General features: G+C 63.9%; 1 protein-coding gene and 1 long non-coding RNA gene across 4 annotated transcripts in view; one reads left to right on the top strand and one right to left on the bottom strand.

Annotated features, from left to right (window-relative positions):
- SHANK2 (SH3 and multiple ankyrin repeat domains 2) overlaps positions 1–18332 on the top strand; it is a 513188-nt gene that overhangs the window by 484149 nt on the left and 10707 nt on the right. For 2 of the 3 annotated variants that reach the window (XM_060404133.1, XM_042238158.2), the window contains 7 exons: positions 1868–2003; positions 2569–2649; positions 4248–4268; positions 9513–9643; positions 11214–11325; positions 12114–12134; positions 13505–15908. In XM_060404133.1, coding sequence (XP_060260116.1) covers positions 1868–2003; positions 2569–2649; positions 4248–4268; positions 9513–9643; positions 11214–11325; positions 12114–12134; positions 13505–15908 — 2906 coding nt within the window. The remainder of the gene's footprint in view (positions 1–1867; positions 2004–2568; positions 2650–4247; positions 4269–9512; positions 9644–11213; positions 11326–12113; positions 12135–13504; positions 15909–18332) is intronic. The other variant, XM_042238157.2, reaches the window with a different exon arrangement.
- Positions 6646–9539, bottom strand: LOC132658355 (uncharacterized). Its single transcript, XR_009597861.1, has 2 exons — positions 7135–9539; positions 6646–6838 (listed from the first exon to the last, which is right to left on the bottom strand). It is a non-coding gene; the product is annotated as an uncharacterized LOC132658355 (long non-coding RNA).

The following is an 18332-nucleotide window of genomic DNA, read 5'->3' as shown; positions in this document are numbered from 1 at the left end:
TCATTTCTGGCATCTTCATGCCTTCTGAAGACTCATCGTCCTTTTCCTCCAGCTTAGAGAACTTCCCCTACCTTGTTTGCAGTGCAAGCCTGCTGGCAACAACTTCTCTGGCAATAACTCACCATTTATTTACAGCGGTCTTTATTTTGCCCCTGTTCTTTGTATTTTCAAGTGGTTACAGAATTCTAGGTTGACAGGTCTTTTTTTACAGGTTTAAAATGTTGTTCCAGGCTCTTCTTGTCTCTATAGTTTCCGATGTGAGGTCCACACAGTTCCTGTGTAAGCAATGTGCCCTCCTCTGCCTGCTTTAATAAGATTTCGTGTTATCTTTAGCTTTCAGCGGATTGACTGTAATGTGCCTAGGCCTGACTTTTCTTTATATTTATCCTTTTTGGGAATCACTGGGCTTCTTGAATCTGTATTAATGTCCTTCACCCAGTTGGGGAACTTTTAAGCCATCGTTTTTTCCCTTTCTCCCTCTCCTAGGACTTGTGACTTCTCCCCTTCTGGGCCTCTGATTCTCATCATCTTAGGCTTGCTGACGTTGTCCCACAAGTCCTTAACACTGTGTTCACTTTTGAAAATCTCCTGTCTCTTCATATGGGATAAGTTCTATTTCTGTCTTGAAGTTCACTCTTTTCTCTGTCATATCCATCCTGCTATTCAGCCCATCCAGTGTGTTTCTGCAGATTCCGTGGTGGCTCAGACGGTAAAGACACCTAGGGTGCCTGTTGCATCTGCAGAGACGCACCGCGCTGGTGAACCTGTGGCTCCGCTGCACTGACCGCGTTTAAGGAATCCACAGCAGGCCGAGAAGTAGAGCAGAACGGGGCCAGGCAGTCGCAGGGGGTGCGGGGTATTGGGTGCTTCTTATTCCTCGATCACCTGGGCAGTGCTCAGAGTGGTCACAGGCTTCACCCTCCATGCCCAGTGCTCACACCAGGAGCTGTGGAGGAGGGGGTGTCAGGGGACAGAGCCCACCTGGGTGGTGTGTTGGTGCTGGGGGTGTGAGGGAGGGGGCCGGGCTGGAGCCGTGGAGCCCTGGCAATCAGGGGAGGTAGCTCAGGGGCAGCTCGGCCCCCTGCTGAGCCGGGCCCGCCTTCCTCTCGGTGGTGGGCTCGGGAGAGGTGGAGGGCGGGGGGCTCGGGGGAAGTGGAAGGCGGTGGGCTTGGGAGAGGTGGAGGGCGGGGGGCTCAGGCCTTACTGGCCCACCGGACGTTGCTGGGGTCCTGTGTGCCTTTGTGCCACGAATGCTATCCCAGTAGGGACGGATGGGGGTCAGAGGGCACGAACAGGCTGTGACGGCACCAGGAGCTCCCGGCCGAGGGGGCTCTGATGGACGGTGCGTCGGCGAGGTGGTCCTGGTGACCCTCAGGTCAGGGTCCCAGGAGCGGCTATCCCTCCGAGTAGCAGAGTGAGCCATCAGCCTTAGCGCCTCCCCAGCCAAGCTTCCTGTCTTTTCTGGCCTCTGGACCAGAGAGGAGGAAGGAGGGAATGGGGGTGTCCGGGCGAGGGACGAGGCAGCCAAGTGTCGCGTTCCCTTCTAACCATGCAGTTGGAAGGCCTGCCACGCAGGGAGCCTGTGCTGGCCTTCAGCGCAAAGTGGGCCACCCAGCAGCTGCTCCTGGGGCTGCCCGGGTGGACGCCTGCAAGGCTCAGGCCACCCAGGAGGTAGTCCTGTCCCCCGGCAGCTGCGGGGACATTCACTCCCGGGAAGCAGCCCTGGCCGGCGCCTGGCTGGAGGCCCGGCCTCGGCCTCCTGGTTTCTCCAAGGACCTCCCTTGCTCCCACGGGGCCCACCCGCGTGCGACCCCTCCGCCGGGTGCCGTGCCCCCCTGCGCTCACCGCCCGCCTCCTCCCCCCGCAGGTGAACAACGAGAACGTCGTCAAGGTCGGCCACCGGCAGGTCGTGACCATGATCCGCCAGGGAGGGAACCACCTGGTCCTCAAGGTGGTCACGGTGACCAGGAGTCTGGACCCGGATGACACTGCCCGGAAGAAAGGTGCCCGCCCCCGCCCCTGCCCCCAGCCTGCCCAAGGGACACGGGGAGTGGGGCGGGGGGCCATCTCCCTGCCTCCTGGGCCCCATCGCTCGCCCTCCGCGGGGCTCCCAGTCCCCCACTGAGAGCAGGAAACCAGTAGGAAAGGCGCTTAGGAGGTCAGGGCCGCCCCGGCCTCAGGCCTGGCTGTGCTCAGCAGACAGACAGGGGCCTGGGGCTCCTGCATCGGCCACTGCAGCAGCTCACAGCCTGGGCCCGGGGAAGGCAGAGGTCCGAGGGCCCACCCCGCCTCCCCAAGAGCAGTCACAGCTGGGGGACACCGGGCCTGAGTGAGACCTACAGAGGGCGGCCAGGAGCAGGCCAGACGCACCTCCTTAGGAGGCTGGAGGCGCGTGTGAGAACTTCCAGCACTTTCTGTGACTACCGCCGGCTCTTCGCCCCGAGGCGAGGCCCGTCTGAGCTGTCCCAGCAGGTCAGGGCCCTCCTGACCCTTCAGGAAGGGCGAGCGAGGGCAGCATCCCGGGGCCAGGCTCTCACCTCCATCTCTCCCACCCGCCCCCACCCCCAGCTCCTCCGCCTCCAAAGCGAGCTCCGACCACGGCCCTCACCCTGCGCTCCAAGTCCATGACCTCGGAGCTGGAGGAGCTTGGTAAGTGCCGGCTCCCACCTACCCTGGCCCAGCGCCCAGCGTGCCCACGGGCTGGCCTCGCAGAGCCCCAGCCTGTGCATGGTCCCCCCGCTTGCCCGCTTGCCCCGCTCCCGGCCCCAGCGCCCGGGAGGATGTCAGGAAGCCTCCCCGAGTGCGGTCTCCCGTGCTGGCCCCTTCGTCCTTCCTGGGCTCGGGGGAGCTTCGCCATTGGGCCTCCTCTCTCTTGGTTCGTCTAACATTGTTTTGTTTTGAATTTTTGGGCCTCTCACTAGTGGATAAAGGTAAGCAGACCTCTGTGGTCTAGGGTGCCCGCGAGATCTTTCCTCTCACGAGTGGCTCGATCCAGAAGGCCGTGGCCCCAGGGGCGGGTGCAGACAGCAGTGGGCTGGCGAGCTGCAGACCAGGGGACAGGGCTTGCTGGGGCCTTCTCAAGAGGACCAGAAGGGACAGAGGGCTGTGTCTGCTGGGCCCCAGGGCATGGCCTGGGAAGGGCGCACAGAGCCACATGGGCCCTGGGCCTAGTGGCTGTGTGGCTCATGATGAGGGTGGCACCCGGTGCTGGCGAGCTGCCATCCTGGAGGGTTAGGGATCCCCCCCAGGTCAGGGACCATGGCTCATGGACACATCCCCGAGGAGGCTGCTCTGACCACGCAGGAGCAGCCAGGGGCTGAAGGCTTACTTGGCTGAGAGGGCTTGGCGGGCAGGGAAGAAGGGTAGCATCTGTGACTTGGCACAGGGCAGGTTCCAGGAGCACTAAACCAGCCCTGAGCCCGGGAGCCCGCCCCTGCAGGCCCAACCCGTCCATGGGGCAAGGTCTGAGCACCCTCGCTGGTCTGGGAGTCTCCGGGGGCTCCAACCGGGCCCCAGCCTTAAGGGGGAGACCCTTGGGCCCTTTCATCCAGAAGAAGGACACAGCGGCTTCTCCCTCTTTGCGGCTCCTCTGTCAGGGCCTCCGGAGGCCCAGGCCGGCCCCCATGAGCACCCCTTGCCCATCGCCGCATCCTGGGGCTAGACCTGCAGCTGGGTTGAAGGCCTAGGTGTTCTAGAAACCAGCAGCCCTGCTGTGGGGCCTCCCAGCCCCGCCAGAGCCCCCTTCCTCCAGCCCCTTCTGGACCACACCTTGTCTGTCCAAACAAGACTCCCCAGAAACTACCCCCTGCACCCCAGGCCTGGCCCACCCCCGCTAGAGGGACAGCAGTGTCACTGTCCACGTGAGCTTCCCTAAAGCCGGGTGGCGTTCGCCACGAGGGCTCCCCCAGGAAGACCCACAGGCAGGTCGCCTCTCGGGGGGCTCCAGCTGCGTCAGCCCAGGGCTGAGGGTCCTTCCTGAGAGCTGTTAGCATCTGACACCCCCTGCGGCAGGGTGGGCAGGAGCTGTGAGAGGAGACCCCCTTGACCTCTGCAGACAGGGCAGGCCCCCAGGTCCCAGGAGAGTCGACCGCGCCCCCTCACCCGCCTGCATCTGCCTCGGACCACAGGCCCCCGTGGTGGGGTGGGCGGTCGTCAGGCCCTCAGCGAGGGAGCCCGACTTGGGCCCCGGGAATCGCTGCCCCCACCCCCGTCACCCTGGGACTCACACTCCCCTTTCTGTTTGCAAGCCTCCGTCCGGAAGAAGAAGGGTAAGGGGCGAGCCCCACCACCACCCCGTGGCCCTCACTCGATGTCCAGAGTGTGTCGAGACCTGTACTGCCTGTACTGTCTTCTCCCTGCTCGGGGTCCTCCGGGGGAGGCCCAGTCCGGGACGCGTCCCATCTCAGTGTGACGTCTGCCCCGCCTCTCCCCGTCTGTGGTCGCCCAGCGTGTCTGCGTCTCCCCGAGTCGTGTCCATGTCATCAACGTGTCCCCCGTCGTCCAGCGGGGCCTGCCTGGGTCGGGACTGGGAGGCCTTCCTGCGGGCTGGTGGTCCAGGTGCGGGCTAGCAGGGTCCCTGGCAAGTGGACCGCTGACTGCCCTTTGCCGTGCGCAGGGACCGCTGCCCCTTAACGCCCAGAAAACGCCTGCTTTCCAGGGAGCTCACTCTCCATGGGCAGGAAGGCTACCCTGGAACTGGAGGGGAGGGGCACTGCCAGGCCACACCGATCCCTGCCCCCGGCTGGCAGTGGTGCAGAAGACCCAGCCTCCGCTCTGTGAGCAGCCCCTCCTGCCCTCAGCAGCCAGGCCCCCGTGGACGTGCCCCTCGCCGTCAGTCCCCACGGGCGGGGTGTTTCTCACCTGGTCGCTGGAGACTTGCCAGTGCAAAGGAAGGAAGGGACCCTCTCGCAGGCCTGGACACGGCCACCAAGACACAACACCAAGACGGTGGGGGTAGGGGGTGGTCCTTGGAGTCCGGAGGGACCGCATCTGGGGTCTCGGGTCCAGGAGCACCAGGATGCACCTCTCTCACCCACAGTCTCCAAGGCAGGCAGACCCCAACAGCCTCTCTCTGCAGCAGTCCTGGGCCTCCACCCCACCCCCCACCCCCTGCTCGGAGACTCCCAGTGGGCTTTCCAGGCTCGATCACCCTCTTGACGGTGGGGCAGATGCTCAGGGCACAGGAAGTTCCCTGGGCTCACCTTACCCTCTGAACCCGCTTCGGTCCAAGGCCAAGGCCAGCTAGCATGAACCGCTGTTTCTGCCCACTGCGCCTTCCAGAAGAGGCCCTGCACATGGGCTGCGGGAGCCCCGTGGCCATCATCAGGCTGGCAGGGAAGGCTGCTGCCAGGAGGAGCAGCTCAGACTCGGGCTGGCCCAGACTGGGGGGCTCGTGCGGCCTGGCCCCACCCACCCCAGGGCCTCCAGTGGCCAAACACCCTGGACTGCAACAAGAGGACAAGTGTAGACACGTGGCCGGAGTGGCCCGCCTGGGCCGGGGCAGAGTCACACAGAGGCAGGCAGGACTCCTGGAGAGGGGCCCACCTTCCTTTGCACAGTGGAGAAAGTTGAAAGTGAATTTGAATTTGATCTTGATGCCCCACTTAGTCACCGAGGAATCTCCTGAGGACCTGCTCCGTCCCCAGAGGTTGTCTGCGTGGCCGCTGGAGGGGAGCCAGGACCACCGTGAGGACCACACTGGGCTGGGGCAGCTCCAAGCAGAATCCGGGCCAGAGGGGAGGGACCAGCTTCACCACTGCCTCTGGGCCTGCGGGGGCCAGGGTGCCCCGCCCCACCCCCAGCACTCCCGCACGCCTCCCCTGGGAAGATTAAAGAGATGGGCGGCTGGCCGGCAGCTGCCGCTTCCCCAGGAGCGGCTGGTCTGTGCCATCTGGCGCTGTCAGCGCTTAGCTTCCTCGGGAACCATGTTGTGGAGGAGACCCTGTGGGTGCCCTCTCACCCGAGACATGGAGAGGCTGGCAGCCCCCAGAGGGCCAGCAGGAGCCCCTGTTCAAGGTCACAAGGAGGGACAGGCTTCCGGGATGTCCCCAAGAGTAGGATGCATTTCGTGAAGCGACCGCCCGGATCGCCGTAGGACCTGAGAGTCTGAATCTCAGCCATGCCAGGCGTTTCCGGAGCAGTGGGGGTCGCTCTCCCGATGGTTCTGAGGAGTGGGGGTGCTGGATCCAGCCCGGAACGTGGCCCTGGACAGATGGGGGTCCAAGGATGGGGGTGGTCTGCGGAGGGTGGGCACCGCGTTTCTCCCGGGGGAGACTCGGCCTCCGGTGCATGGTGTCAGCCTGGCCTCGGCATCCCCTCCTTGCCCCAACCTGGGGGGGGGGGGGTCATTCCATTCCTCGATTCGACGCCTCCCTCCTGCAGACCACACCAGTGACGTCTGCTGAACGACCTGGGGCTTCCCCAGCAGGAGAGCTCGGGCACATGGGCGACTCGGCCTGCGCAAGGGGCAGTGCTCGTGCCTGGGGGAGGAGTACCCCACTCATGCTCTGGTCCCCAAGAGAGACGGGGCTGCCTGCGGCCTGTCCCCCCATGCTTGACATCCAGCCCCCACCCAGGAAGTGTGCAGCCTGTGGACGGTGGGCACCATGCCATATGTTTGCTTAGAAAATTAAAATACAGGGTCACTTCCAGGGTGTTTCCATCAGCTCATTCCTAGGTTGTTTCTGAAGACTTGACATTTTTCCAGCCTTGTCGTCAGGGTGGCCTTCAGCCTCGGAGTGCTTCACTGTAAGGCCTCAGGGCTGGACTCACTAATCTCAGCACCGACAGAGACCCAATCCCAGGCTTGTGCAAACAAAGCAGGATAATCCTCGTGAGCCTAGAAGCAGGAACAAAAACCCGGTCTCGCAGCGTTCCTGAAAAGCCTCCGTGTGCCAGTGAAGAAGCCCTGCGCCGCGGGGGCCGCGCCGGCTTGAGACGAGGCCTGCCCTCTGCATCTGAACTGGAGAAACCGCACTAACCCACCCCCACTGAGGAACAATGACAGCCCCCAACACAACCCCCGCAGAGCAAGATGCTCTCGTGTGTCCCGGCTCCACAGAATGCGTAGGGCACATGGAGGCCAGAGGGCAAAGGTTTACACAAAGGCCGGGACTGTCCACTTCAGGGACACACCTCCAAACACACCCCCAAACCACCCATCCGGAGGTGGTGTGGTGAGCACGATGCTGGCTTCTCAGTCAGTCTGATCAGGCAGGCAGTTCCGATGGCAAGCCCGGATTTCCTCTCTCGGCCAGGGCTTGGCGAGCTCCGCGCCCCCGGTCCTAGAGTTCCAGCAGCACGAAAGGCGTCCGCTCCTCAGCCATTCGGTCTGCAGGATCGGGACAGTCCGGGCCTTGTTAAGATGAGAAGCGGCATGAAGGCGCCCCGAAGTCCCACCAGGGTTGCCTTTGCCTCCCCCGCTCACACCCACCGTTGAGGGCTTTTGGGAGTGCCTGCCACACGCCTGGGACCCCAAGACCACAGCGTCCTCCAGCTTGGTCCAGGCCTGTGAGGATCCTGGCTCGTGTGCCAGCCTGCTCAGTGGGATGGACCGTCCCTGTGAGCTGGGCAAACCTCAGACATGGATTTGCGGGGTCCCGCTAGGGACAGGAGGTCTCAAAGACCCAGCTGTGTAACTCTGACTACGTCAGGAGCTCCGTCCTGCTCTGGAGCCCCCATGGGAGGCCCTGCAGGCTGCAGCCACTCGGCCTTGCCCTAATGGGGGCATCCCCTCCCCTGGGGGAAGGGCAGCGTGCCTGAGCTGCATGGGCTGACGCTGAGGCTGGGCCCAAGGAGATGGCCAGACCCGTGGACAGATGTGCCCGCGCGGGAGCCAGCCCTGACCCCTGCCATCCCGGAGAAAGAGCTGCACCCCAGCAGAAACAAGGCCGGCAGCCAGTGTGAGGGGCCTGGATTCTGGGGACGGGCCTGGGGGACCTGCGGTCATCACAGGCCTGCCAAGGGGGTCCCCCGAGGACCCCGCATCCCGCAGCCAGAGGGGCAGGAGGTGGGGGAGTGCAGCGCAGCAACAGTGGGAGCCCCACCCGGAGAGGACCCCCCTGGCCCAGGCCCGAGGGCGCCGGCTTTGCGGAGGAGGTGCACTGCTGGGACAGGGGTGGGCGCAGGGCCTCACGAGGCAAGAGGGTTCCCGGCCCCAGGAACGCGGGCAGGCAAGAGTGCGGTGACCGCGGCTGGGGGTTCCCCACCGGACACGGGTGCTTCCGACCAACTCCCAAAGGATGACGGACACTTACTGTGTCCCACACAGCCATGGGGGAAAGGCTGGGAGAGCTGCGGGTCCCAGGGCAAGCAAGATCGGTGGGGTCCCCCCATGCTGCCGCTGCCTGAACCCCTCTGCCTTTGTGGGCCAGGTGCACTGGCACCGTGGGGCCCTGGCCCTGGTCCAGGACGTGGTCCTGAGAAGCCAGCATCCTGCCTGTTGGCGGAGGGCTGGCCCCCACGGGCCCCTCTTATTGGGGTCTGGGGCAACTCTTCCAGGGGCCGAGCTCCTCCTGGACGGCCTCTGCTAAAGGCAGGTGCAGCAGCAGCTTAAACCGGGCACCAGGGTGCCAGTCCTGTGACTCTCAATGCTGCCCTCGCAGCTTGGAGTCTGCCAAGACCCCAGAAGCCTGGGCCTTTCTGATGGCACGAGCTTCGTGGGGCATCACAGGACCCCAGAAGGGGCTGGGGTTCAGCTCAGAGAAGACCTCAGGCCATAGACAGAATGCTCTGGGGCTGCGAGGAGAGTGTGGTGCCCCACAGGGTCCCACCAGGCCCTCCTCACACTGGCTTCCCACTCCCCAGGGGCGCCTCCAGTCTCAGCAAACCAGGGTCCCCTTCCAGACGCTGGTGCCTGAGTGCAGTTGCCAGGTCCCCCCCCCCCCAAAAAAAAGTTAAAATTTACATTTTCAAATAATTTCTTAAGCTGTAAGCATCACTAATAACTGATCTTCAACTTGCTTATTCACAAGCCACTGAGAAGGTCCACCTTCTGGGGGGAGGGGGACCCCACACACACTCAACAAAGCTCAGACTTCCACTGGCTCCTGAGTTGGGGAGCTATCTTCGCTCCCCAGCCCCACCCCTGCCTACACCCACACTGCCCAGTTGCCTCCATCCTTGGGTGCTGGGTCCTGAGACCCTAGCAACTGCATTTAGAGAGGAGCCGCACCTCTGAGCTCTTAGAAATTCACAACGTTGACCTAGCTCCCACCTCCCGAACGAACAGCGCGAGTGTGAACAAAGCAATACCTTCAAGTCCCAGGGCCTTGAGGGCTGCGTTGCTGTTGGGAGGGGCTCCTCTCCCTCCGGTCCACATGCGGGGCGGGGTGCCGGGTTCTGTCGGTGTCCATGCTTGTGGCTGAGGCATGCGTGCTCCATACCACTTGCACGAGAAAAGCTTTCTTCAAACGCAAAAGGCACGTGGGCACTTTGCTAACAGCCCCCTGCGCCATTGTGTTTTGGGGCCTCAGTCACTGATGCCCATCCTGACGGTCCCGTCCCTGTTGTAGATAAACCCGAGGAGATCATCCCAGCCTCCAAGCCATCCCGGGCGGCCGAGAGCGTGGCGCTGGAGTCCAGGGTAGCCACCATCAAGCAGCGGCCGACCAGCCGGTGCTTCCCCTCCGTCTCGGACATGAACGTGAGTGGCCGGGCCGGGGAGGGGCCGCAGCTGGGTGTGGGCAGACCACGCGGTGCCGGGTCACCCGCCCCGGCCTCCACACTCGGAGCCCTGATCTGAGCGCACCAGGCGGGCACCCCAGTCCAGGGCAGACCGGCCGCAGAGGACTGCACTCTCCGTGGACCTGCTCCCTTGGCACTGAGGGTCCTCCCACGGGACACCTGGAGCAAAGCAAGCCTCCAGGTGGATGAAGCCCAACCGCACCCTCATGGCAAGCTGAGTCCTAGCACACATGGGGGACCCTGCCTCTCCGAGGTCTCAGGCCCCCACGGGTCCCAGGGCCCGAGTCCTGCCTGGGCTGCGGCAGAGACCACAGGCCGCCAGCTGAGCCCAGCAGGCTGCTCCTCTCAGGCCCCAGACACCGCCCTCTGCACCCCCAGCTTCGAGCCTGTGGCCAGAGCTGGGCACTGTCCGTGACACTTCAGTATTTTCTCTGACTCCGCTTCAGACTGACTCACTCTGTTTAACCTTGCCTTTTCTTAATAATGCCGAACCGGCACACCTCAGATGGCAGAGAGTCTGCCTGTGATGCTGGAGACCTGGGTTCGATCCCTGGGTTGGGAAAATTCCCTGGAGGAGGGCATGGCAACCCACTCCAGTATTCTTGCCTGGAGAATCCCATGGACAGCGGAGCCTGGCGGGCTACAGTCCACGGGGTCGCAGACAGTCGGACACGACTGAGCGACTAACACTTGCGCTTTCTGTCACCTCTCTTAATAACACCCACGAGCGTCGTTAATTTGACGTGCTGGTTTTCTGTGATATACGTTACCGGTAACAGGGTGTTCACGCTGCCCCCCGTCTCAGGCACTCCGGGGGCAACTACCCTTCACGGTAGCCCCACACCCACCCTGTCCCAGAGACTCCAAGCCCAGCACCCAGCAACAGAGAAGGGCTGGCAGGGCGGAGGCCCAGAGCCCGGTGAGGCAGGGTCTCAGAGGAGCAGACCCCTTAAAGCTCGCGCCCAGGTGTCCTTTGGGCTCTAATCCATCTGTGCCCTGAGTCGCCCTCCAATGCCTCCAGGTGGGGGCTGGCCAGCAACCTCGGCTTTGCAGTCCAGAAGTGGCAGGCGGGGTGGGGGCTGGCCAGGGGATCTGCTCCCAGCACAAAGGAAGGGCATGCCGGGCTCCTCCCGGGCCGGGGGAGAAGGCCTCCGTGGGTCCCACACGCTCGCTGGCTCTGCACTGCGCTCGGCAGGCCCTCCACTGCGGCTGCTGCCGTCTGCTGCCCTCGGAGGCGGACGTGGCCGGGGTCCGATGCCCACCGCTCAGCACTGGATGCTCTTTCCTGCAGGACACGCGTCTTGGCCCTGCTCTTGCTCAGTCGACGTCAGGCAGACCTTGGCTCCACCGGGCAGGGCCCACCAGGGTTCTGAGGGCAAGGGGGGGCCCCCTTCTGGGTCCTGGATGCGTGGGTGCTCCCAGGACAGCTGGGGGAGGCCAGGTGGCAGGGCCCCAAGGCCAGCGCTCCGTGTCTGCCAGCCACGGACTGGGCTGGTCAGCCACGCCTCACTCGGCTTTCTGGTTTGCAGTCCGTGTACGAACGCCAGGGCATCGCCGTGATGACGCCCACCGTCCCCGGGAGCCCGAAGGGCCCGTTCCTGGGCCTCCCTCGAGGTACGATGCGGAGGCAGAAGTCAATAGGTAAGCAGCACGGCCACGCCCACAGAGGTGGCCCTGGGCCCTCGGCGGGGCACTCGGTGACCCCACGCCTGCCCACTGGAGGGCAGGCCCCGAGTCTCACCCCGGAAGCCCCTGACCCTCTGAAACTTCCCTACCCTCTGGAGTCCAAATCCAAGATGACTTGCGACCTCACAAGCCAAGTGTCCATGATGATAGCAGCAGGGGAGGGTCCACAGTCCAGACGGGGCATGGCGGTAGGCAGGCGAGGTTCCGGGATCCCCTCACCCCTACCCCACGTGGTGAGTGACCGGCAGGGTGGACCCACACCCCCGCGAACGGCCACGGCCACGTTCTGGGGTTCACTCAATGGACACACTGCTTGGGGTGGCCGGGCCGGTTTCTCGCTCCCTGGGGGACAGTACTGCGGGGGGAGGGGACTGATGCCATCTCGTTGACATCACATGCTTCCTACCGACTCGGTTCTGAGGGAGGTCAACTCAACCCCCTAAACCCAGCCCCTGTGTGTGACAGTCCAGCCGTGCCTCTGCCACGTGAATTCCCAGAGGCCCTCCAGCCACCTGCGGACTGGGGCGTGTCCAGCACTGGGGGCTGCAGCCAGCGGCGCTGTGGCTAGTTTGAGGGGGGCCGCAGCAGGCAGGACCTGAGTGATGAGGGACGGCGGAGGTGGCGTCTGCGGGTCCTCAGAGCGCCCCCGCCCTGAGGAGCTCGGGGCCCCGCAGGGCGGCGCGCACGCCACCTCCTGCCCTGGCTCTCGAACTGGTCAATAACAATCGATTTCCTCCTGTCAGACAGCAGAATCTTTCTATCAGGTGAGTGAGCCTTACAGTTTGGAGTCTGTAGCGTGAATGTAATGGTTCCCTCCATAAGGCGTATTCGTAAATCACTCCTTGGGAGGCAGACGGGGCGACGGGCCGCGTCCCTGCCTGCCAGGATGCCCTCCCAAGAGCCGTGTGAGATTTGGAATGCCCTTATTGAGCAGAAGTTTCCTTTGGGATGAGCTGCCCGAGTCTGTCCTGGGGGCTTCTTGAAGTTCTGCATCCCATTACCGCTTTGAAAATCCTGCATGGCCCCCCATCAGGACCCGCGCACCCGTCTCTCCATGTCTGTGTTCCGCTTCCCGAGTCCAGAGTGCGTCCTGGTGATGCTTTTTATATACTGAACTGTCAGAAAGAACGTGGGATCCCACCTAAAGGGCGCACTGGAGCTCTGGGCCCCAACATGGCTGTCCCCCCCACGGGTCCCCAGGACCCTCTCACCCAGCCGCACAGGCTTCATTCGGCCCAGTCGTGAGTGGGGACCTCATGACGGACCCCGAGTCATGCAGTCGGACCGTGATGAGTGGGGACCATGGTGAACCGCCAGGCCCATCAGCCCAGCCCAGAGGGTCTCAGGACCCAGAGGGGCTGCGTTTGCTCGGGATGCTACTCCTGGGTCCTGGTTACAGGCTCGTGGCTGACCAGCCATCCTCCTCGGGGCCCAGGAGCTCCAGGACCCTTGGGGGTGCTCAGATAAGTCAGGCAACAAAACGGGCCCCTGTCGAGCGGACGAGGCCACCCCAGGGACCACGGCCCCTTCCGCCTCCCTCAGCCAGTGAAGCAGCTGGTGTGCCCTTTGCTCTCGCTTCCAATGGGCAGCTTCACAGCCTTGGTCCCAGACCCCAGAGCACCTCCCCGGGCACCCTGGCCAGGTCTGAGGAAAAGAAGCCCCCTGATCCCAGCTGCCCCGTCCCACCGCCCCCCACCATACACACACACACACACACACCTGCAGTCCCAAGGAGTGGGACACCCTCACCGCCCCGGATCACACCGCTGCCCTGCAGCCCCCATGCCCACATCCTCGTCCCCCAGGTCCGTGGACAGGAGAGCTGAGGCATTCCTCCTGGCCTCCAGCCGCTACTCCCAAGTTGCGGACAGCCCCGGGGAGGCAGACAGAACACCCCGCAGACAGGAGTCAACAGCACGCACTCTGGGCCTCCCGGTGCCTGTCCTGTGTCTGGCTCGGAATGGGCCACGTGACCTCTCGACATTGTGGCTTGTGTGCTGTGTCCCATGAACAAGTGTACATCGTGATTCCTTGTGAGTTTGGAGGAGACTTAGCGTGTCACACCGCCCTCCGAGCGCCGCGGGGCTGTCTGTCCTCGCCGTGATGTAAATCTAAGCCTGTCTTCTGCTTGTAGGGATAACGGAGGAGGAGCGGCAGTTTCTGGCCCCGCCGATGCTCAAGTTCACCAGAAGCCTGTCCATGCCGGACACCTCCGAGGACATCCCGCCCCCGCCACAGTCGGTGCCCCCGTCTCCACCACCCCCCTCCCCCACCGCCTACAACTGCCCCAAGTCCCCGACTCCGCGAGTCTACGGGACGATCAAGCCCGCGTTCAGCCAGAACCCCGCCGCCAAGGTGTCCCCGGCCGCCCGCTCCGACACGGTGGCCACCATGGTGCGGGAGAAGGGGCTGTACCACAGGCGGGAGGTCGACCGCTACTCCCTGGACTCCGAGGACCTCTACAGTCGCGGCGCCGGCCCCCAGGCCAACTTCCGCGGCAAGAGGGGCCAGATGCCCGAAAACCCCTACTCCGAGGTGGGGAAGATCGCCAGCAAGGCCGTGTACGTGCCGGCCAAGCCTGCCCGGCGGAAGGGCATGCTGGTGAAGCAGTCCAACGTGGAGGACAGCCCCGAGAAGACGTGCTCCATCCCCATCCCCACCATCATCGTCAAGGAGCCCTCCACCAGCAGCAGCGGCAAGAGCAGCCAGGGCAGCAGCGTGGAGGCCGACCCGCAGGCCTCAGAGCAGCCCGGCCAGCTGCGGCCGGACGACAGCCTGGCCGCCAGCAGCCCCTTCGCCGCCGCCATCGCCGGGGCCGTCCGCGACCGTGAGAAGCGGCTGGAGGCCCGGAGGAACTCCCCGGCCTTCCTGTCCACGGACCTGGGGGACGAGGACGTGGGCCTCGGGCCGCCCGCCCCCCGGGCGCGCACCTCCAAGTTCCCCGAGGAGGGCGGCTTCGGCGAGGAGGACGGCACGGAGCCGCTGTCGTCACCGGCACCCCGGGAGCCTGAGAACCACTTTGTGGGTGTGGGCGAGGCCGGAGCTCAGGGTGAGGCTGGCAGGCTGCCGAACGCTCCGGGCCAAGCCAAGGCGCCAGAGGGCAGCCCCGCGGCGCCCCCCCGGAGCGGCAACGTCGCCGGCCCCGAGAACTACGTGCATCCACTCACCGGGCGGCTGCTGGACCCCAGCTCGCCGCTGGCCCTGGCGCTGTCGGCGAGGGACCGGGCCCTGAAGGAGTCCCAGCAGGGCCCCAAAGGGGAGGCCCCCAAGGCCGACCTCAACAAGCCTCTCTACATCGACACCAAAATGCGGCCCAGTGGGGAAGCGGGCTTCCCTCCGGTTGGCAGGCAGAGCGGGCGGGGGCCCCTGCGGCGGCAGGAGACGGAGAACAAGTACGAGGCCGACCCGGGCAAGGAGCGCAGGGACGACAAGAAGGGCGTGCTCGTCAGCATCGTGGACGCGTCCCAGCAGAAGTCAGCCGGGCTGCTGATGGTCCACACGGTGGACGCGGCCAGGCCGGAGGACTTCTTGCAGGAAGAGGACGAGAAAGCCGACCTGGAAACGCAGCCCGATCATCCGCCATCCGAGGCGCCCGAAGGCGCCCCCGAAACTGAAGGTGCTTTCCCGACCCCCGCAGGCCCCGAGCCCGCGGCCGCCCCCGCCATCGCGCCCGGCAGGACCATCGTGGCGGCGGGCTCCATGGAGGAGGCGGTGATCCTGCCGTTCCGCATCCCTCCCCCGCCTCTGGCGTCCGTGGACCTGGACGAGGATTTTATTTTCACAGAGCCATTGCCTCCTCCCCTGGAATTTGCCAATAGTTTTGATATCCCCGATGACCGGGTTGCTTCTGTCCCCGCTCTCTCAGACCTGGTCAAGCAGAAAAAAAATGACACTTCCCAGTCCCCTTCCTTGAACTCCAGCCAGCCAACCAACTCCGCAGACAGTAAGAAGCCGGCTGGTCTCTCAAACTGTCTGCCCGCCTCATTCCTGCCGCCCCCCGAAAGCTTTGACGCCGTCACGGACTCTGGGATCGAGGAGGTGGACAGCCGAAGCAGCAGCGACCACCACCTCGAGACGACCAGCACCATCTCCACGGTGTCCAGCATCTCCACCCTGTCCTCCGAGGGCGGGGAGAATGCAGACACCTGCACAGTCTATGCAGACGGGCAAGCCTTTATGGTTGACAAACCCCCAGTACCTCCCAAGCCAAAAATGAAACCCATAGTCCACAAAGGCAACGCCCTCTACCACGACGCGCTGCTGGAAGAGGACGTGGACAGCTTCGTGATCCCCCCACCCGCACCTCCGCCGCCACCTGGCGGGGCCCAGCCCGGCCCCACGAAGGTCATCCAGCCAAGGACCTCCAGGCTGTGGGGGGACGTCTCGGAGGTCAAAAGCCCGATTCTCTCAGGCCCAAAGGCGAACGTGATTAGTGAGTTAAACTCAATCCTGCAGCAAATGAACCGAGAGAAATCCGCAAAGCCAGGGGAAGGACTGGAACCGACGCCGGGAACCAAGCCCGCCGGCCTCGCCCCCAGGTAAGTGCCCGCGACGGGCGTTCCTCATCCAGCACTGAGCAGGAAGCGCCCCCGGGAGCAGCGGCACTCCCAAAGCAGACGCGTCGGCCTTTCTCCCAGCCTGGACTCAGTGCCGTGGCCCCCACACGCAGAGACGGGCCATGAGACCCGGCCCCGCGAGCCGTCCCCGCCGTGGCTTCCAGGGAGGAGCCTTGCTCTCTCCTCCCACATCCTCCAGATCCGCCAGAACCCGAAGGGCCATCCTGGAACCCCCCCAGGAGGTTTCAGGGGAGGGGGCGCGCCATCCAGGGGGCACGTGGGCGGCCAGTGGGCAGCGTGCGATCGAGGGTGTGTCGGGGGCTCTGCTCCCCGCCCCCCTGGTCTGAGGCTGGGGAGGAGCCAGTTCTGGACCCGCTGCCCTGAGTGAAGACCCCAGAGTCCACCCTGAGCAGAGCACGCGTCATGGCAGAGCGTGCAGTCGTGCCCACGTGGGTGCCCACAGTGTCGGGCAGAGCGTGAGGTCCTGCCTCCTTGGAACGGGGGACGCACACGGGGAGCTGGTCCCAGACCCAAGCCTCGGGGCTCTGCCAGGCCCCAACTCGAGCCCGCGCTGCCCGCCCTCATTCTCTGTGCTCCATTTCCCTCGCCTAAAACACGCCACTTCCCGGGTCCCCCAGGCGGCGTTCTTTCCTCCTGCTGGCCTTTATTCCAGGGTTTCACTGTTGCAACTAACAAGGTCGCTCTTTGCACGCTTGCTGGGCAAGGCGTTTGACTCCAACACCCAAGTCCATCCATCAGCAATCCCGCAGGAGAGTGGGGTCCCCAGAGCTGTGACTTCCCAGCTCTCTTTCGATGTGGGTCAAACAGGTCACGGGGCTGGTTCACGGTCCTCGGAGTGCTGACAAGCTGGCATCCACAGAGAGAAGCATGCCGACAAGCACCGTTTTCAAGGGGGCCCTCATTGTTAAACTATGGCATTCAGAGTCCTCACAGGGTCCCCACTTCTGGGAGACGCGTGGACACACACACGTCTTGAGAGGCACACACTCGAGTCTTACACACTTGAGAGGCACCAGGAAATGTCGTGGAACAGCACCGCCTTTAGTTGCTAGGTTATGTGAAAATACAACAATCAAGATGCTTTCTCTCTTTCACATTTGATAAAACCCTTGGATGTGGTGAATAATATTTCTAACAGCTGCTGGGGAGCAGGTGGTAGTGATGCTTATTTCTCAGAAGGGACGATGGAGACTCCGAGAGGCGGGCAGCCTGTCCACGGGCACAGGCAGTGGTGGGCAGAGCTGGGCTTCTGACCGGTGCTTCCGTCGCAGTGACATCTGCGGTACGGAAGATGTAGAAGGCATCTTCTCTAGGCAGCGTGGGGAGGCAGCGTGCTCTGCAGGGCACTGCCCCCGGAGGCCAGGGCCTCTCTCAGCGGCGTCCAGACTGCTGGCCTCCCCCGCCCCTCCTGGCTGGGTGAGCTGCTCGGGGCTCATGGCAGAGGGGTCTCAGCGGCAGGCATCCCTGGGTGGGAGGGGCCTCAAAGCAGAGGTCAGCTAGTAGAGTCCTGATGGACGTGAAGGGTTCAGGCCCTGCCTGTGATCAACCCCACAGTCTTTTCTACTATTTATAACCCAGTGCCCACATGGCATGAGCAGTCACTGACATCTACGCACTCCCAGATGCAGGACAGAGGCGGGGCCCGAACACCTTCCCGGGGTGCAGACAGGAGAACCGGGGTCAGAGAGCCGAGCGCTTGGCCATGAGCCCTCAGCTGGAAGGCACAGGAGCAGACCTTCAGCCCGGGGAGCTGCCTCAGGGTTCCACTTCTCTGTTCTCCTGGAGCTGCGGATGAGCCTGGAAGGAGGGTCACCCAGCTTAACGCCCGCAGGGCCGAGCTCACCAGAGCAGGGCTCTCCTGAGGCCTCTGGAGCCCCTTGAGTCCAGTTGATGCCTGGAGGTCTTCTGTGCATATCTGATGACTGAGAACCTGCAGGGCAGTCCCCAGGTGTCTCCGCACACTGCCCCCCTCTCCCGGGGCAGTAGCCCCTTCCTCCCTGCTCACTGCCAAGGGCGGCACTGAGTGGGACCAAGAAACTGAGAGGCCTGGGCTTCAGCCAGCCAGGCACCAAAGCCCAGGACCTTCCCAGCCAGGGTTCATCTGCCTGGACGTCTCATCCCTACTTTTAAGTGCATCTAAAAATTAAGAGCTGTGCACGACCGTGGCCAAAATGAGGCACCAAATTAGATGAAGGGAATTCCTAGTGAGGGAAAAGAAATGAGTTTTGCTAGGGAAAACTGAAAACCCGCCACGCTCTTTGAAACAAACGATGGACGAGCAGAGGTGCACACGCGTTTCCATAGAAACGGTCTGACCGCCCCAGAGCGTCTATCCGCTGCGAGGGCGGAGACCAGGGGCGGACTTGCCCTACTTTGGCCCGTGGT

The sequence above is a fragment of the Ovis aries genome, chromosome 21 (genome assembly GCF_016772045.2).
Source record: "Ovis aries strain OAR_USU_Benz2616 breed Rambouillet chromosome 21, ARS-UI_Ramb_v3.0, whole genome shotgun sequence".
NCBI classification, from domain to species: domain Eukaryota; kingdom Metazoa; phylum Chordata; class Mammalia; order Artiodactyla; family Bovidae; genus Ovis; species Ovis aries.
This window is presented reverse-complemented; position numbering and strand designations above follow the sequence as displayed.